The 19,922-nt window shown below is 41.2% G+C and overlaps 2 protein-coding genes and 1 long non-coding RNA gene across 4 annotated transcripts in view; 1 reads left to right on the forward strand and 2 right to left on the reverse strand.

The window, feature by feature from the left end:
• LOC103457461 (glutamate receptor ionotropic, kainate 2-like) overlaps nt 1-1,583 on the reverse strand; it is an 84,977-nt gene extending 83,394 nt beyond the window's left edge. Inside the window, exon 1 of one of the 2 annotated variants that reach the window (XM_008397599.2) lies at nt 915-1,583. In XM_008397599.2, coding sequence (XP_008395821.1) covers nt 915-1,038 — 124 coding nt within the window. In that variant the 5' untranslated portion in view covers nt 1,039-1,583. The remainder of the gene's footprint in view (nt 1-914) is intronic. The other variant, XM_008397600.2, reaches the window with a different exon arrangement.
• Nucleotides 1,584-6,369: 4,786 nt separating this feature from the next.
• LOC108165772 (uncharacterized) lies at nt 6,370-8,139 on the forward strand. The gene is made up of 3 exons (XR_001776100.1): nt 6,370-7,407; nt 7,490-7,550; nt 8,079-8,139. It is a non-coding gene; the product is annotated as an uncharacterized LOC108165772 (long non-coding RNA).
• Nucleotides 8,140-16,422: 8,283 nt separating this feature from the next.
• Nucleotides 16,423-19,922, reverse strand: part of LOC103457460 (cell migration-inducing and hyaluronan-binding protein-like) — a 7,792-nt gene continuing 4,292 nt past the window's right edge. The window contains exons 7-9 of the mRNA XM_008397598.1: nt 17,817-17,920; nt 17,525-17,699; nt 16,423-16,803 (exon numbers count right to left, since the gene is read on the reverse strand). Of these exons, the coding sequence (XP_008395820.1) occupies nt 16,707-16,803; nt 17,525-17,699; nt 17,817-17,920 (376 nt within the window). The 3' untranslated portion in view covers nt 16,423-16,706. The remainder of the gene's footprint in view (nt 16,804-17,524; nt 17,700-17,816; nt 17,921-19,922) is intronic.

A 19,922-nucleotide genomic window follows, 5' to 3' on the forward strand; every position in this document is an offset into this window, starting at 1 on the left:
GGGGGTGGATGAGAATATTAGGGAGTTTGTTGTCAACACTTGATGACATCCGCTTTCTGTGCAACTCCGACGTGTTTTCCGTAAATACGGCGACTGGATGGAGAGGCAAGAAGCCCTCTCCATCTCCATCCTGAGAGATGAGGATCTAATTAGGCACCAGTAGAAGTCTGGAGTGGTCTGATTTCGGCTGCTTTGCGCGCACATGCGTTACGTTTCAAGTTACGAGCCGAGAAATACAAAAAGTGGCAACCGCAGCCAACAACATCAAATACTTGCTTGCCAGTTTCTATAAAGTTAAAAGTGAGCTGAAGGCAAATTCCCCAAGTCGGTTTAAATTACTGTCTGAGCACATGCAGAAACCCCGGGAATATCTTTATATGAGAGGCGCTTTAGTGGAATTAAACCTGAAAAGCACCACAGGACGCAGATAGATTGTATCGTCTCAGAGCCCCGGGGATGATGTTTACATCTGAAACCTTCAATGCAAGCGGGCATGCTGTGGAGTGGGGGGGCTTAAAGGGCCAAGGAGATGCGGGGATGCCCGGCTGGGTACCTGTTAGAACATATAAGCCCCAAAGCGGTGCTGCTTGAGTTTCATTTGCAGTCAATAGCCAGGAACTGTTGCATACTAACACCAGCATATACAGTACGGTCTTTAAAGAGTTAGTGCGGCTTCAAGTTTGATTTAAAAAAAAAAAACCCAAGCATTTTCTCCATGGAGTTCGGGTCGTGATAAAACTCTTAAGCTCTAAATATTATACGGTGAAGTAAAGTTGCAACGCATATGACGAAAACGTTACATTTGACAAAGTGCATCCTCAAATTTCCACTCAAAATGCGAGCAACAGACAAGCGCACAAGACATCTGATCAGTGTGGCCAGTAGACTTTGTAACAGATTGTACGGTTTCTCACCAAATCTTAGAACGTGCGGCATCCCGCGAGTGTATCCAAGAAACAGCAGCAGAAGCGGGATCAGCCTGAGGTTGAACCTGATAGCGAGACCGGTTATCATCAGATGATGGGAGGTAATCTTCATGATGTTTTCAAAGCAAATGCACAGTGGATAATTCCTCCCCGGTGCGCGGCGGGCTTGATTCCCCCGTGATTCGTCTACGGCTGACGGGCAAAGGCAGGGGGTATCGGCGGCCCTGGATGTGCAAGATCACGGCATGGTCACTCGCGCTTTCCCCAAATCCATTCGCGATCCCGGCATAATTCCGTCACCCCTGTCGTCCGTCTCCCTCTTCACTGCGCTAAGAAACGACAATCCTCGGGGTCGAGGGATGATGGGACATCCATGTCGAAGGGTACGGATCCGGCGTGGAGGAGGGGGAGCCCGGGCACGGGCTTTAGGTGAGGCTACTGGAGAGCGCCAAGCAGAGGATACAGCAGCGATATGCAGCCCCCCTATGAGGCTCTCTGTGTTGCTTGCTCTCCCATTATACTGCACTGCTGCACAGCCTCTGACGTCGAGCCAAGGTTGGTGCTGTGAACGCGCACCACAAAGACGGAAAGCGTGAGTGAGCGAGAGGGCAGAAGAGAGAGAGAGAGAGAGAGAGACAGAAAGAGAGAGAGAATGAGATGGACTATCCACAGAGGAAAAATGCAAAAGAGGGAAAAGAGAGAGGGACGGCGTATCAATGAAGAGAGGGGATTGAGTGGGAAACCTAATTAATTCCACCTTTATAGCAGTTTCTCTGCCTCCCTAAAACTTGGTGCCAAGCACTCGAAGAACTGTTGGTGAGATGGGCGGATATGCAAAGTGCGCACATGGCCCTGTGACAGAAAAGCTTCTTCTGATTCCAAAACTATCATCTGATGGGGTTTTTTTTCTCCCCCCTACAAGAAAGTCCTCCTTGGGAAACTCAGTGGGGTGACGAAACATATGCTCATCACCAGTTTGAGATGTGACTATTATGTAGTTGATATTCCAAATTGTGTTTTGCAAAAGTTTTTACAACCAGGAAAGCATTTTGACATTTTGTCTTGTTAAAAACACATGTTACGTGTTTTATTTAGATTTTTTTTGTAATACTCCAAAGCTAAGTGGGCTTTATTGAAGTAGACCATGTAGACCAAAAAGTGTATTTTTTGTTTAATTTCTTCTTTGTGGCTAATTACAAATCGACTTGTTGTATCTTGTTCAACCCTTCTGTAAAGACCAGATTTGTGTCGACAAGCTCCAATTTCAGCTGCGGATCTGTACTGCTCATTCATAGTTAAAGTGGGCCTCTGGGCTGCTTCTCTAATCAATGGCCTTGATTAACTCTGTTCTTGCCCTACATGTCAGTTCAGATGAACAGTCACAAATTTGCAACTGTGCCACACTGTCTTGACTTTTAAATATCGGATTGACCTGAACTCCCCCCGATGTTCAAAGTTTGGGATATTGTTTGGACGTTGTCTAGCCAAGCTTTACACCTCTCTACAACTATCCCTGACCTGTGCAATCTGTACTTGATCTTCATGACACTGCAGACCTTGAGGCCTTCAAAGAACAGCTGTATTTATACTGAGACTAAATTACGCACAGCCGAACTGTACTCTAATATCATAGTGCGCAGTAACTTAATGTGTTGAATCAGATTTTAGGGGATGAATCCAACTGTATTCAGCCCCTCATATAGCATCTTCTTAAAATTCACAGAGGTTTATTGTTCCTTACATGACAAAATGTAAAAAAAAAAAGAGAAAAAAGCTTAAAGGGTATATGTTTGCAAGGCACATAGGTGTGTTCCTGATTGTTTATTCATCATTGAGCTCCATTGAAAGAGACATCGCAATTCTAGATGCCGAAGCAGGCAATATAATGGCCTATAATGACTTAGGTTGTGTTCACATCTGGGCAAGATAAAGCAGCCTATGCAGCAGATGTTTTGCTGAAAAACAGCACTCCAGACTATAAATGTCAGTCACTCAGCTGTGTAGGCCTACTTCATGTTCGTTGCCATTCTCAAATTCCCTGTCAAAATCCCCTTTATGGCATTTCAATAAGCAATCCTTCTACCCAGCAGTGTGGGAGGAGTGGAATGGAACCAGTTAAAATTGGCAGAACCACAAATCTGTCATGTCGACAGAAGATGCCGGAAGGATTGAATTTTTTTTTAACATATGCAAATATCTCTACTTAAACTTAAAAGCCTCTGAGGCAACAAACTTCAGTGTTTGAGAGTGAGGAATTCTTCCTGTATGAACAGATATTTCTAGCATGGGAAAAGATTGCAGATGCTGGCCATTTGTACGACTTTATCTTTAGAGTCTATAATACCTTTTATCTGATTAGCGCTTCTTTTAAAAAAGGCTGAGCTGCGTTACATGTCTTTTGCGGCGAGGAGATGCATATCCGTCGCTCTTGTGTGGACTATCTGGATGCACCTTCTCAGTGCCCGCCCCCGTGACCAGCTCTTCATAGGCCAGTGCATCAGCTGGAAGCAAAGGTACAGCAGCACACCTCCGCCCTGAGAGGATGGATGGCTATTTAATCCCTGTGGGGAAGTGAAAGAAGCTCTTTGATCGGTGCCACCGCGGTCCAAGTGTGGATGAACACAGTCATTGTGAGGTTTAAGTGTGAATGACTTGCCTGTGAGTGAAGAAACGCTCTAAATAAAGCCTATCAGTATTTATAGGTGGCCCACAGTGTATTTAAATGATGTTCGGAGAGTTAATCTCCACTGATTTAAAATATCCACTAACAGGTTACCGAAGTGGGCTCATGCAGTGGTTATTCTGGCCGCTTGTTTATATTTATTTCCCTCCAGAATTCCAATTATAATACAACCGTTTGAATAAACTCGTCATCACTGCTTTTTTTTTTTTTTTTTTTTKCTGAAGTGMTAGAGCGCTGTACTTCACATGATCTGTCAAATCCCCCTAACAAATACCAGCAAATGCATTTAACAGTGGAGAGGGCGCTTGTATGAGCTAAAGGAAAAACGAAGTAATTACATGGAATCAAGTAGGTGGTGTGAACATTGACTTTGAACCTGTGTCGGGGTGCGTGGGTCTGCACACCAGCACTCTGAAGTGTGTGAATATCAAAGAGAATGGCACTCATCATGCTACCATCTGGACCATTAGCATAATTATGGAGAAATTCTGGGTTTTCATATAAGTCAGCAGAGCTTAGACAGCATGAAAGGAATCCTTATTGAGCTCAGAGAAAACACATCTAGAGAAGCCAAGAAAAGCAATACTTAAAAATCTACATTCCTGGCTATATTTCAAAATAACAACATGCTTATGTCCTTATGTTGCTGAAAGGAAGTTTTGTAGTGATAAAAAGTTAATTCATGTCATCTCAACACAAGAGGTTTAAATATACAGTGTTTTCTGGGTGCAAGTCATTTAGCAGCAGTGAGACGTCTTCTGTCTTCACTTGCTGTTATGGATCATTGTGACGTCTACTTGAAGATGAAAGACCTTTTACTTTTTGAGCAACCTTTTGTTAAAATGGATTGGATAAGTTTGATCGTTCTCTCTAGCTATGATGTAGAAACGCTATTGAACATAATAACTACTCTGCTTTTTATCCTAATAATTTCCAATTATGCATCATCTTCAAATATTGTTGTGACTAACTTTATGTTCTTTCTTATTTTTCCCTCTCCACAGAAGGTGCACCCAGCCCAGTGTTTTGGTCTTTAGACATAGATGGGTCTGTTGGCTGAGATATTGCTGTCAATATCTTAATTTTCTACCGAGAATACACTTTGTGGTGTCTTTCTGTGAATAACTCTGTCTCTCTCATGGATAAATGCCTTCAAGTGCCTACTTCTGCCACTAACTACAAATACGTTTTTCTCTTCCCATAGTTTATACCGCCGTCCAGCTCATCTGTTTAGCTGTGTGACTCTCCAAGAAGACATTGAAAGAGCTAATGCTCCCATTAACTCTGTCTTTTTCTTTTACAAAGAAAGTACTATTGGATCTGGGCGACTGTGGTTTTGGTCTTTCTGTTTTGTCCTCTCAAACCTTGAGTCCTTTGCAGTAGATGGGTACTCACACAAAGCTGAGTTCTCCCGGAGGTCTTTTCCTGTTAAGCAGGAGTAGTTCCTTTCCAATGTCACCACATGACTTCTTAATGTGGAAAATTGCTGTAAAGTGAACAACTCTGCAGTCGACTGCTTTTAAGTATAGAAAAAGCGCTAGCATTAGTAACGGCATGTAATAATAATACATTTCTCTGCATTGTGTTATAACTTGGAATTACTTAGTATGTACGTAGTTGAATGCGAATAAGCATTCAACTACGTATATGATTAGGTTGATTTAGTTATAATTCTGCTTAAGAAAGAAATTTCTGTCATTGAAATGCCTTTGATGTTTGATGGTATTTAATGATATCCATTGTAAACATGAGTTATATAAACATACTGAATTTATTTAAATTGAGTGATTCATCTGTGCGTAATGCAATTTAATCATTTCGTATTCACAAGAAAAAGCTTATTTTCCCAACATAACATGCTGGGTTCTGAAATGTCATCAGGTATGAGTGGAGCTTCAAACCATATATAGGTTTTGATCTAACAAATATTTAAGAATTAAAATAGATTTGGATCGCAAAAGCAGAGAGAAGTTATCACATAGGAGATGGGGAACTTCCAGCCATCAAACTAGGTATAGGGTAGTGGTGACATTGGCTAAAGTGAGCCAAATATCCTGTCATTGTTTGGACAGACCACAAGAATCTGGCCTACCTGCAAGAGGCTAATTGTCTCAACCCGAGACAGTCACCATGGTCACTTTTCTTGTCCTGTTTCAATTTTATAATGTCTTATAGGCTGGGTTCCAAAAGCACTAAGCCCAATGCTCTTTCTTAACAATTTTCTCCAGACAATGAACCAACAGTCGCCTCTGTCATCCCACTTCATTTATCATGGTGGCCCTTTCATGGAATCCACAGAGACTAGGTTTTGGAGGCTCAACGTTCGGAGTCTGAAAATGGGGCTTGGACATCCATTAAGTTCTATGTTTCCTTTGCTCTAAGGTCCAGACTCATTCATTGGGCACACACAGCTAATACCTCAAATCCAGGTCTCAAGGGCCAGTGTCCTGCAACATTTACGTGTCTCTGCTTCAACATACCTAAAACAAATAATGACCCCATTATTTGTTTTAGGTAGGTACCAATTTAAAAATCTGATTCCAGTGTGTTGGACCTTGGACTCTGGCCCTTGAGGCCTGATGTAAAGAGCTATGTACTTGTCTATCATATCCAGGGTCACATATGTCAATGATCTACCATCTCTATTTAACTATAATAGATTGCTCGTCTAAGGCTTGTCACTTCATTATATTGATCTCTCATAATCTCTTGAAACAGCTCAGCTCCTTGTAAAACGTTGTTTTCTGTCTTCACAGGATGTCCCAGGAGATTTTATCAGAGTGAGGACCACCGTTCATCTCTTGGGTCTGTTTACTTCTGCTCTTGCAGCCAGAGTTCCTGTCAATTCAAGAGACTTGCAGCATGTCAATACCTTTCTGGGCAAAAGATATAACTTTCCACCAGAGAAATGACTCTCAAATATTTTCATGAGAAACTTTCCCCCAGATTCATTGGTCCCTTTGACATAACCTCTGTCCTGAGCCACATCTATGTTCGCCTCAAGCGTCCTGAGAGTCTATGGATCCACCCAGTATTTCATATTTCTTTGAACAAATCTATGGTATGAAGTCCTTTGTGCCCTCCTTTCAGATCCCCCTCCACCCGCTCGAGATATTGGTGAGTTCCCTGCTTTCTCAATCAGATGGTTAATGGATGTCCAGTGCCGTGGGAGGGGCATCCAGTACCGATTCGACTAGAAGGGTTACGATCCTGAGGAGCTGTTCTGGGTTTCTCACTCCCTCATCTTGGATCCCCAGTTGATCCGTGATTTTGAGGTTTCTTGTTTGTCATGCTTGTCTGGGCCACCAGGTGGCAGCCTTTGATGAGGGGGTAATATCAGGATTTGGGTGTGTGTGACAATCTTTCATATAGTTAGATCTCTGCTAGTGAGCAGCCCTGTTCATAGGGCGGCCACTGATGATATAAGGACCTGCAACACAACCACTAGCTGGATGATTATCTGTCACTGTTGTTTCAAACCTGTCAGAATTTATTTGTGCCTCTCCTAGTGTTCTTTTGAGCAACTTAGCGTTTTTGTGAAGATCAAGTTAAGATTCATCTCCAGCCATACATACTTTTGCTCTCTCATCTCAGAACATGTTCAGCCACATGCATGCTCTCAAGCAAGTACCTGTTTGGAACAAACCTGATCCATGTTGTTTTCTGCAGCTCTAGTCCCACCTGCCTGCTTGCTCTCCTCTGGTCAGTTCCTGAACCTCAAAGACTCATCTCAAGTCCATCAAGCTCCTTCACCCAGATCCCTCTCACTGCGCTTTCTACCTGTAATTCTAAGGAACTGTAAGCTTGTTTCCACTCAAAGAAACAATCCACTGTCAAATGCATCTCTAAACCTGCTGCTAACCTGTCTCTCTTCCACCAGATAAATCCTCAACCTGTCCCAGAAAGGAATGCCTTCATTCATTAACTTCTGTTTACATATTGTAAGTAAATCCTTGTACTCCCACCTTGCTGCAGAGTGTGATTTTGGATGTGGGTCAGAAAGATGCCATCGGACATGACAAGTAGATCTTTGCTACCAGTCATAAACTCCAAACTTTTTCTTTCTACAACAACCAATAAATATGTAACAACTCTGTGTAACCCGGCTACACAACAGGGAGATATGGGAATGGCAGACTGCCACACTGTAATACTGAACTGAAACCCCGCTCCTCTAGTTTATTGTTGTTAATAGGAAAATACCCCTGTGCCGTTTGACGGATGATCTTTTATTTTTCATCCACCATCACACTGTCATTTTTGAAGGAGAGCACAAATTAGAGGAGTTCATACACTCACTTGTAACCCACAGAGACATCTTTGTGAACTGGCTGGTGCGTTTATTCCAACTCCATTCACAGAGCAGTTAATGCAAAGGGGACTTTTATGCAAAGGAGAGATAACCACTGCAAAAAGCGTTCTCTCTCCTTCTGTCTGCACTACACTCCCTCCCTCGCTCTCTTACACAGGCAGACTGGTGGATAGATAGCACTGGCACAGAGAAGGAAACCATGGAAACGAAAAGCTGATGCACTTTGAATGGTAAGACCCTGAAAAAGAAGAGATTCATTCAGTTGTGTTTGCGCCCGCACTAAAGGCTCATGTCTGCTGCATTATTTTGAATGCTACAGGTTATTTTAACATCCTTGGCTTGTGAAGGCCACAGATGGATTCATTACATCTTGTCAAGATGACTGTGGCTAAGGATGTTTTAACACATTGGCAAGACCCAACAGAAATGCATGCACTTTCTTCACACATGCAAAATGTATAACCCTGTTCCTTTTTCTTGCTGTGCTATCCCTGTTTGTCTCCGAGCAAATGCAGTGCAGTGTTTGTGCCTCACTCTAGCAGTTCTGAGTTTGGTGTATTTACACTTACCATTTGTGGAAATGCCTTTGAACACAGCGTGGTGAAGGTCTATATATCTTCAGCATAGCTCTCAAAAAATCCCAGGGCCCTCAGTGGGAATACATTCTTCAGAGACGACAATTAGTCAAGTGAGACAGTAATTAGGACCTCTCTCCATACTGTCACTTCCACTTAGTGCTGACGAATGCCCACAAATCCCTGCTTCTAGCAACTGCAGTTAGGCAGACTTACTTCGGCTGCCGCACTCTTAAGTTCCAGTTGTGACTTCAAACTATTACAGGAACACTCATATATCACAAAAGTGAGGAATGTGATGAAATTGAACCTGTTGTCTGTAAGCCTACTGATAGGCTGTCACAAATACATGACAGGCTGTGTAGAATTAGTGGAACACTTGCAAAGAGAAATCAAATGTTTATAGTATGATTATTTTGCTTTTCTTTACTTTTAGAGAACATTTGTCTCAACATTTACTGTCATTTTAAGAATAATAAACATGTGGTGTATCATAGAAAAACTGGAAATAGGTCACCAAAGTAGAAATGGAGGAAAAAAGAAAAAAAAGAAAAATTTCTAAGAAAATAGTGATTTTTTTATTATTATTTTTTTTGTAAAATATACCAGTTGAAGTTGTAAAGGATTCATGCCATGCTTTAAATAACAATTTCGAATACTTTAAAATGGTAAACTTTTGCATTTGAATTCAGCTTGTTTACAGAGAAAATTTGAATTGCTTTTGGGTGTTGGGGGAAACTCAAACATCATCAACTTACCACAATTTATGGGCTATTCACATACTTTTGTTATTGGTTTCAGCCAATGAAATGAAAGTTTAAGAGAAACACACACTTAGCATCCCCACATAACGCTAACTCACTCTGGAACAGGCTGTTGGGGGGTGAGAGGAGGAGACAAAAAGACCCTGAATCAGATCCATTTACAGGTCTTAGTTAACTGCTCACCTATATTTGGCCCAGAGCTGAATTGTCCACACTGTCATGCAGCCGTAAACATTTTCCAGAGTACAATGTGAGGATGGATTATCTAGCACCAGAAAGAGAGTGGCAGAACAAGGAGAATAATTGGACATTGTTGAAGGTGAAAAGGAAACACGCCAGGACCACCTGTATGATGTGGAGGCATTCATGTCTGCAGGAATAGTCTTCGATTTCTCATTGAAAAGACTTTCAGAACTTTTATTGTTTTTAGAACATTATTACAAAACAACTGGCACACAGATCATGGGCCTGCCCAGTCATCCACATTGTTTTCCGCAGCCTTAATCACTGCTGCACACCACAGCTGCACACCAGGCTGTGGTGTGCAGCGTGCTGACTAACTGCATCTAGTAGCTGTAACACAAGATATAATAACTAGTTGCATCGATCTGAAAGCAAACATTGTCTTACATTTTTAAATGTATTATTTCCTTCTGATTTGATCAGCAAAGACGATTCCCCAGCCTTATTGGAAAATGGGACAAAACCTGAACACTTCTAAAAATACATTTCTGTAGTAGATAAGCCAGAGTAATGCTCATTTTTGTCTGCATGCAGTTAAGTAGTAGTAATAGCATTTTATTGCATGCTATCTACACCCTATTTGTAGCAAATGCATGGTGAGTTCAAATTTGAATTTGAAGGAGATAAATATGAATACACTGTAGTCATTGATGTTGATTTTAAGGTGTCAATGATTCAGACAACTAATAGTTAAAAATAACATATCTGTAAAATGTACTCTTTAAATGTATATATTATCCAGTCTAGTTAGGTATTTTTGCCTATGATAAGCAGGACTGACATTCAATGTTGAAAAATCAAAACCCCAAGAAACTATATATTGGCAGGTAACATAATTAACAATTACATATAGATTTCAGAAGACACACTGCTCAGAAGAATAAAGGGAGCACTTAAACAACACAATATAACTCCAAGTAAATCAAACTTCTGTGAAATCAAACTGTCCACTTAGGAAGCAACACTGATTGACCCGACGAGGGTCCCCGTTGTCAATCAGTGTTGCTTCCTAAGTGGACAGTTTGATTTCACAGAAGTTTGATTTACTTGGAGTTATATTGTGTTGTTTAAGTGGTTTTTTTCTTGAGCAGTGTATTTCAAATTCATAAGATTTTGTCTCTATATCTTTATACAGCACTTTAAATGTTTCGCAAATGAGAACGTGATTAATTCAAGTGAATTACAACATTACTAAGTTAAACGTGAGTACGTGAAAAAGCAGTTTAAGTTTCGGATTGAGTTCACAATAATTAAAACTTTTAATGGACTGAAAAACTGACCCATTTTGCCAGACAGTAAAGTCAAACATCCAACGAAACGTTTTCAACTTTTCCAGCGACATAATCCGCCACAGTCAATCGTCACTACGCAGAAAATTTTCACATTAGTTTTCATTCTATTTATAGCTCTCAGCATATGCATTGAAAATTTCAACAGAAGAATTTCTTTTTGAATGAGATGCTGGGATTCTCCTATCAGAACCCCCAACCCGACGGACCACAAATAAGCTATAATAAATTGTATTTTCCTTTTCAATATTCATTTTGTATGACTTGTTCATGCCTCTGTTTTTGTTGGGGAAATAAATACTCCATGTGCCTTGTGGTTACAGATCTTAGAAAAAGACATCATGCACACACACCCACACACGCACACACACACACCCACACAGCAGTAAGCCCAGTTGATTGGATGGTGGACGGCTGGAGTTGTTATTGCAGAGGATCCAGCTGAGTCTGGTTTGCTGGATAAGGATGTCCTTACAGGGCATTTCTCTGTGTGAACGATGAGGAAGCAACCCCCAGCGCATGTTTGTGTTTGCATGTGTACGTGTGTATATGAGAGAGAGAGAGACAGACAGAGAGAGAGAGAGCTAAAGAGAGAGAGGGTGAGAGAGAGGGGAAGAGAGAAAGATTTCCAAGAGAAGAACAGAGAGACTGTGGACAGATGCATCTGTCTGCCTTCATGGTTTGGCCTTCAAGTCGAAATCTTGGCAATGCTTGCAAAAAGTGACTTTCCCCATTGGACTGGTGAGTGCCAAAGGCTTTCCTGCAGAGAAACAAACTGGAGAATAACAGAGAAACTCACTAGGCTTTGCATTTTGTTGCAAGGATGCCTCAAATGAACTTTTCTCTTCAGTCAGTGTAATTGGAGCGATTGGGATGGACAATGTGAATGGGAAACAAATAGATTTGTCTACAGCTTTATTGACACTGTCTCCTGATGCTTGTTATTAGCTCATTTGTTTTTTGTTTGTTTCTAAGAAAAGACAAACCAACTGGTTGTGGCAGAAAGTTTCCCATATGGAACCTGCCTCGCTGGAGGTTTCTTCTTGTTAAAATTGAGTGGTTCCTCTCCACTGTCTCCACTTGCTTGCTCATGATGTGAGATTGCTGCCATTTCAGTGGTGGCTTTGCTTGAAAAGAAAACGTTATACAAATTGCCATTACATGCTGTGTACATCCTGTCTGTCTGTCTGTCTGTCTGTCTGTCTGTCTGTCTGTCCGGCTGGCTACATATCATTGTGATTGATTTGGTTTCTATTTATTCCTAGCAAAGCTGTTGTTTGTATTGCATTGCATTTCTTGACTATCATGGCTAACTTGGAGTCTATAGAGCTTGATTTAAATTTGACATGTTTGACATTTGTTGTGAACTGAGGCAACATTTATAAACTGTGCTAAATTCAATTGAGACCGCTGTGCTTCTAGTAGTCAGTAGGGAACGCTGGTCGAACAGTGCCTTGCAGCCATTTGATGTCTGGATCTGAAATTGTTTTTCTCCACGAGGTTTTAGGCAAGGTAAACACACTTGGCATGTTTAAGAACCCATTCCAGTTGTGCAATCATTTCCACAAAGATCCAGGGATCAACGGTTTCAGCAAGGGACGGCTGGGCCCAGCAGGCACCCCCAGACATTGAGGATCAAGAACTCAGAACAAGGATAACACCCTCTCAGCATTCAATGTTTTTAATCGAGGGATCAGCTAGTGTGACAAGAAACAAAATGTGCCCAAGAGGTAGAGAACAGGAGCAGCTGGAAGGAAGAAGCTGGCACAACTAATATGACGCGTTGGAGTGAAAATAGCCTGGTAGTGTTCCCACCTTCCATAAACGTAAAGGCATCACATCTTTTGTCTTGTTCATCTCTCAGGAGTCATGCTCTAATAGCTTTTTAGGCTCTTATCGCTCTGGTAAGAGGGATTTAAAGTTGGTTTTCCACTGCTCAATGATGGAAGGAAAAGCATTCGTTTTGCACATAATCCACCGTGAATCAAATTTACAATGTCATAAAAACGCTAAATTTGTGTCTTTCGATTAAAAGCATGTTTGACGCATGGGTTTAAGAATGATCAAAAGTACCAGGTTAGGGATTTATTAAAAATAGCTCAAGGAACATGTACTGGCTGCTGCAGCAGAGAGGGTTTTTACCAGCTGCCAGGCGGCGCAGCAAAATGTGTTGGACCGATAAAAAGGAATGTTTAAATAGTGCGGTAGTTGTGTGGTTGCAAATAGCTGTGGATTAAAACATATGGAGCCATGCAAAATTATGTAAATGGAAGGAAATGGTAGAAGGGGTTTTCGATTTGATATTCCAAATATGAAAGGTTTGCTGTGAATTTGTATTTATGAGGAACGGTCCTGGTGGAAGGTGAAACTTCAACCAAATGTCAGTTGTTTTGCAGCCTCTGAAGTATTGTCCTTTGTCTTGATGCTTGCAGTTGCCCTGTACTCTTCTCATCTTTAAAGATGAGCACTGATCTTTGAAATGTTAAAAACTAGGGATATTGTTTTGGACTCTAACCCTGCTTTAAGTTTCTCTACAACCTTATATCCCCGACCTGTCTGTCTAAGAAAAAAATAAAATGAAAAATCAGATTATTCACATTTTGAGCGTGTTTTTCCTCTTCCTCACAAAGATCCTTTAAGTGCCTTAAATAGACAAATACTTGTTATGGAAGTCCTCAGTATTTACATTAAGCCCTGCGCCAGATCCACTCTGCAGAAATATGCTGCCACGTAAGCCTCGACAAAAAAAAAAAAAAAAAAGGAAGAACAAAAACAGACTAACGAAAGAAAAAAAAACCAGGAGGTGGATCAGCTGGTAGGGCCTGGGTGTGGAATCTAAAAGAAGAGACCTGATCTCATGCATGCCCTCAGTGGTGTGAGTAGGGAAAAAAAATAAATTAAAGAGGACGATCTTGAGCTGGCTGAGGTCATTCCTCTTTTCTCTTCCTTTTTCTCCTCTTCACTCCACTCCTCCATTAATCATGTCTCTGCACATTAAAATGAGCTTAACAATTTATCCCTGTGCTGTGCTCTACTTCCACTCAAGGACACCTTGCACGCAGGTTTCCCTCTGCGGATATTCTCCTACTCTGTACCCAACTCGTTGGGCACCTTTCAGTCTTGATCCAGCTTGACGGAGTGATGAAAACTTGGTGGAAGGAAGCTCCATCTTCCTAAGTCAAGGTTGTCATTCATGCTGTATATCCTCGTCACAATTAGCACTTCTGCTAATCCCTTTTGTCTAGCTGTCTAATGGGGAAAAAATTGAATTTAAGGACTTATCCCTACCCTTTGAGACAGACTTTCACTGACGGCTAATAAGTAAGCCTGGACTTGGGAAAAAAAAAAAAAAGAAAAAGTAGTTTATGCTTACGAATACAAGGGGATAAAGAGAAAATGGAGAATACAAAAGAGTGTTTGAAGTCATGAAGGAATAGGCAGAGAGAAGGAGATGTAGGTAGAGAAAAAAAAACCGAGAGAGGAAGTAAAAGAGAAAATGAGCTTGGTTCCCTTTGTGGCACAGTGCTTAACCACTTAATCATGTCCTGGTCTATAAATAGGTCTTCACAGACATGGAATATTGGGAGATTAATGGAAGAGAATAGAATGCCATAATGCTCTGAGGCTTCGACACTTCTGTTGCTCTTCGGATTTGTGTATTTCATTTTATTTCACCACCGCACACTGGCAGAGTCTGCCTCTTGAGTTTTATCGTAACGGCGTAGATATAGGTTGGCTGAGGTGAAGGGGAGGTGGTGGGGTGTGGGCGATCGGCAGATTGCACCCACTCTGCCTCCCTCCCTTCACCGACTCGTCGTACTTCCTTTCTCATGCAAAAGCCTCACCGAAAGGCGGGCACGGATGCTGAAATCTAAATGGCACCAAAACGCAGAACAGTTGATGCAATGCAAGCCTGGCAAGCTACCCAAAGAACACACGCTTTTTCCAAGAGCAGGAAGCAGAAAAAAAAAAAAGTTGCCTCTGCTCATTTCACATTCTGTGCAACGCGCCGCAGAGTTTTCTGCTCGGCACCTATCGCTACAACTCATCTCCCGAGGAAATGTTGAAGCCGCTCAGGTAGCAGGAATCATCTTGCATTTTCCAGCCCTCCTCGCTGTTTATGCGCACTTGTGTGTGAGACTGTGTGAGTGCATTCCGGGGTGTGCAAGCTCATGTGCGAGTGTAGCCTCACGCCAGGAGCAATTTTGCTCGAACCATAGCGGTGGTGTTATTTAAGCCGGAGAGCAGAGAGGACGGTTATTATTGCACTGGCCCTACTCTGAAAGCAAACTATATTATGCTCTAAACGGGAATAAATTTAACTGGGGAAGAAAAAGACAACTTTAATTATGCTGCTCATACTCTAGATGTGCTTATTAGGGTCAGTATGCTGAGGAAATTCTAGCAGAATTCTTTCTATAAAAGTTTACGCATGTCTTTTAAAAACGCTACTTGTTCACTGTGAGAATGAAGTCAGCTTTGACCATCAGACTGAAGAATATACACATATGTGTAGTGTATAAATGTGCATGTATACAAATGTGCAATATGGATTTTACTGTAATATTCACTGTCCTGTTATCCGGCTTCATCTCTCTCCTTGTTCAAGATTGAACAGTGACTGCTAGGTTTTAAAGGTTTGCTGTTATTACAATAATGGATTCCAGATTTTATCAGAAGCTTCCCAAGTTCGGAGCAGACAATGTTAACAGAAAGGTTCCTGCACGGCGTCACACTCCTGCCAAACCCGAAAAGCGTATTAATCGATCATAACAGCTCATGCGTTAAGCTCTTATTTTGTGGCCAAATTTCCATTTATTTGGAGGCAGAGCAAGCAGTAAAACACTCTCCCTCCACCCACTTGTACGTTCTTGCTTAGTAGTTACACTCACTGTCTGTTTAGTGGGTGTATTTGTCAGTTGGGGGTGATAACTCTTCTGATTGACCTGATTGGCCAAATTTTCAGCTGAAATGGGGTGACAGCCAGCGATGGACTTGGCCAAACAGTAGAGGAAGAGGGAGAGGCGGAGGAGAGCAAAGCAGAAAAAAAGATGTAAGAAAAAGGAAAGGAAAGTAAACAAACTTTCCTTATCCATATCTTCTTCTTCTTCATTTCTCCTCCATCTGCCATCTTCTTCCTCTGTGCTTTCAATTAACACCACATTCTTTTTTTTTTTTTTTTCTATTAGGCCAAATCCCATCCTGGCTGTCACTGCATTTGAGCTGAAGAAGAGTTACCGCCCCCAACTTAGAAGTTTAGCCACTAAACAGAAAGCGAGTGCAATTTTCTGGCGACTGAATACAGACTGGTGGAGGGAGTGTGTTTTATCGCTTGCCATGCTGCCGTCACGTGCCCACAAATCGATAAAAAAGTAGCCGCTAAATGGATTTAAACAGAAGCAATGCGTTTTCCCTCCTAGACGTTTCTTTCACTTTTCGCATTTCCTCCAAATTCCACAGAAGTCTTGTCTCACAGTGCTGTCACTTATGAAACAAATGTTTAGTTACCACCAGATAATCACTTACCAGGGTTAAAGATAATTTTGTTAAATTGTCCTATTGATCTGTTGGCGCATCTCTACTTTAATCCTGTTGTCAGTGAACTGCAGAAACCTGCACACAAGCCGGGGTTTGCTTTTAATATGCATTTTATTTGCAGTTAGACTATATTCCCGCACCGTTAGACCACAAATAGCTTGAGGGAAAAAACAACATGGCAGAGAAGGGCTTTTTTTTTTTCTTTACATTTTTTGTCAGAGAAAACTGGAAGATCTTCTGCTTAAGTTCAAAATTACAAAATTACTCATCAACACAAAGTCATTTGTTTTTCTTAGATACAAACAGACATGTTTTCTTTCTTTTAATTTCTGTTTCCCTCCTTTTGCCTTTCTCGTTTTGGTAGAGTCGTGACTCATTATCTGCAAGGACATCCAAACCGAATCTTGTGGTCCCTGCAGGTCCCAGGCATTTGGTCCTTTTGACGGCAAATCAAACCTGCTGCTTCATTGCAGCTGGAAAAAAAAAAAAAAAAAACGGTTCAGAGAAAGTGAGGATGGCACAAGATGGCTTAGAAATAGAGTCAACAATTCTTTATGTCTAGATAGGGATGTTCCAAAAAAACCTAGATCAGTACTTGAAGACATTTGTCCAATTTTGAAAAGTAGTTATTGCAAGCTCCAACTTTGACATGGACATGATTAATTAACAGTCAGACTTTTTAACTGTGGGCGGAAGCAGGAGAACCTGAAGAGAGCTCACTAAACACCCTGTGAAAAAATAAAATAAAATAAAACTTGTGTATCCTGTGTGCTCTTGATGTGCCAGAGATGGACTGGGAATCTATTTACAGCGTTAGCTGCTCTAGGGGATCTACTTAAGGTTTAGCTAGTGACATCATAGACTGGTTCCAAAGTGTCTCTTAAACCTACAAAGGATAAAAACTTAGTAGGTATAGTAGTGTTAGATTCTAGCTTTGCCAACGTTTGTACTGTTAACATTTTAGACATACGCACATTTGTTCATGTTTCAGAGAATTCGATCAAAATCTCCTAGTCATAGTTATTCACATGCCAACTGTCTTTAACAGGTTGTGTTTTGTTTATTCTTTGGATCGTGCAAAAAATAAAAAATAAAAAATGCAAACAAGAAAGGCTGCATACCCTACAAGTCTACTGTTGTTGTTGGTGGAAGGAGGATGTTCTGTGTGAATGCTTATTTTCAAAGGGAACTTACACAAAGAAGTTCTCCCCTGTGTAGCTAGCCGGGGACAAGGTGTGGGTGCTAACAGTCTGGATGTACACAGGCTCTTGGCAAATTTCTCCTGGGTTTTCACTTTGCAGATCCTCCAGAGTCTCCCACTCACTGGTTACAGAGGGGTCATCTCTGGCATACCAGTTGGTCCAGCACACTGCAGCGGACAAAAGAAATTAAAAATGCACGCTCTATTCTAATTGGAATTTTTGTAAAAGAATAAAAAAAAAAAAAGTATATTTCTCTTAATAGCATAAAAGTTACTTTTCGTTACCTATGTCACCACAGTAAGGAAGAGGGCAGCTGAAGCGAACCTTATAATCCTCACACTGCCTGTCAGGTCGGTTTCTCTTTCTGCAGATGAATCCCCTGCCAGTTCTGTAAAAAAAAAAAAAAAAAAGACACTTATAAAATAAACTTAACAGTTAGTGTAGAAACATCACTAATTAGTGCACATGAAAAGTGATGAGAGCAGCAACGTTTTATGGTTTATAGACAAAACTAGAGCTTGCAGAGCTCAACATGTCGCGGTTCTCTTTGAGAGTGACGAAGGATCGCGAATAATTACATCAGAGAGACATTTCATGTGAGATGTTTTGGGGATAAAGCTAGAGAAGCCAGGCTGAAATGGTTTGAACATGTTCAGAGGAGAGACAATGATTAGATCTGTAGAAGGATCCCGAGGTTTGAGCCACAGGTCAGGAAGCTGAGAGGAAGACCGAACAGGAGATTTGTGGATTTGGTGAAAGATTACATGAAGTTAGTTGGAGTAAGTTTAGTGGAGACAGAGGACAGGACCAAATGGAGACCCGTGATTCACCTACGAGGCAGCTGCTGGAGGGAAAAGTTGAAAGAGAAGAAAAATAAATTACGTTAGTGATGCAAAAAGGGGGGGGGGGTGGAAGCGTATGAAAGACACATGAAAATGTTGCAATGTGCAGCAGGAACAATAAGTATGGAGCAAGCAAGGAGTGTATTTACTGGGATTTGTCGCCTTTACAAACACCTCTGTGCAAAAACTCTCAGACACACACACACACCTTTCTGAGTAAAGAATGATTTTATTTCAAACAAGCTCATGTTGCAGATCGGTGCACACTACCTGGGGAGAATCTGAAAGTTGAATTGTAAAAGGACTCAAAAGTATAAACAGCTCACGCAGCTTCACATATTTGGCTTTGTTACCTCTAAACATAAAGCTCCAGCTACATTTAGTACAGCCTTCAACTGCAGCGATCTATACCTTCAACTGCCTTTAAGCACATTCAGACACTCTTTACCTTTTTCACTCACTCTCATCGAAAGACTGGCTCAGAAATGTAAAGGCCCTTTATAAAGGCCTCTATAAATAAATATATCTATTTTTTACATATGTAGTGCCATTAGACACTACACATAGAAATCTCTCTTTGTGAATATATATCTAGTTAGCATATTGATTGAAAACTCACAAGTAATTCAGACAAACAGAAAACCCAACACAAATTAGCTCATGGATTATTTGTAATAAAAGTGGAATGACACAAGAAATAAGTATTTGAGACATGAATACAAAGAAGAGCAAAAAGAAAACATAAAGCCAAGAAAATCACAAAAAGTTTGTTAGAATTTAGAAAGCAACCGCCTCATCAGCGCAAGTTAATGTCTGCTGCTTTTTGAGTATCTGCTGGTGGTCTGAGAAGATTCCTAATTACCAACGTTTCACTCAAGAATAGATAGAAAAAAACAGCTCTCACAAGAGCTTTGCAACCTTATTGTTGAAAACCCTGATGGGGATGGATTACAGACATACTTCTACATTTTTGAATGTTTCAGTTCAGGCCGTAACACAGAAGGGGACAGGACAGCATTAAATCCTAAATTAGCTTTAGCGATTTAATTGAAAGAGTTGTCCAAGATTCGGATACAACTCACGTCTCCAAATGGACTTGGAATTAGTAAGTTCATATGACATGAGAATTAATGGAGAAATTTAGCCAGGACATTCCAGAGGAGAACATGAAAGTAAAGGTCTTGTCATGATCCGTGGTTCTATGTGTTTATTTTCTAGTTTCTGTGTGATTCTGTTCCCTGTKRGTCCTGTCTCTGCGTCTTTCCCCGTTGATTGTCTCSCAGGTGTGTCTCGTTCCCGTGATTGCCYCGTGTGTATTTAGTCTCCCCTGTTGTCTGTATTCTTCGTCGGGTCCTTGTCTATCGCTTGTCATAGTTTGTCTACTGAATGTCTATTCCTTGTTGGTTGATGTCACCTTCTCCGTGCTATCAGTTTCCTCGTGCTGTCTCCCTGTTGTTCCTTTTGAGAAGTCCTTATCATTAAATTCATCATTTACCGCTACATCCTGGGTCCTGCCTGCGTCTTCACTCACCGGTTAAACACCGCTCC

This window comes from Poecilia reticulata, linkage group LG21 (assembly GCF_000633615.1).
Source record: "Poecilia reticulata strain Guanapo linkage group LG21, Guppy_female_1.0+MT, whole genome shotgun sequence".
In the NCBI taxonomy this organism is placed as follows: Eukaryota; Metazoa; Chordata; class Actinopteri; order Cyprinodontiformes; family Poeciliidae; genus Poecilia; species Poecilia reticulata.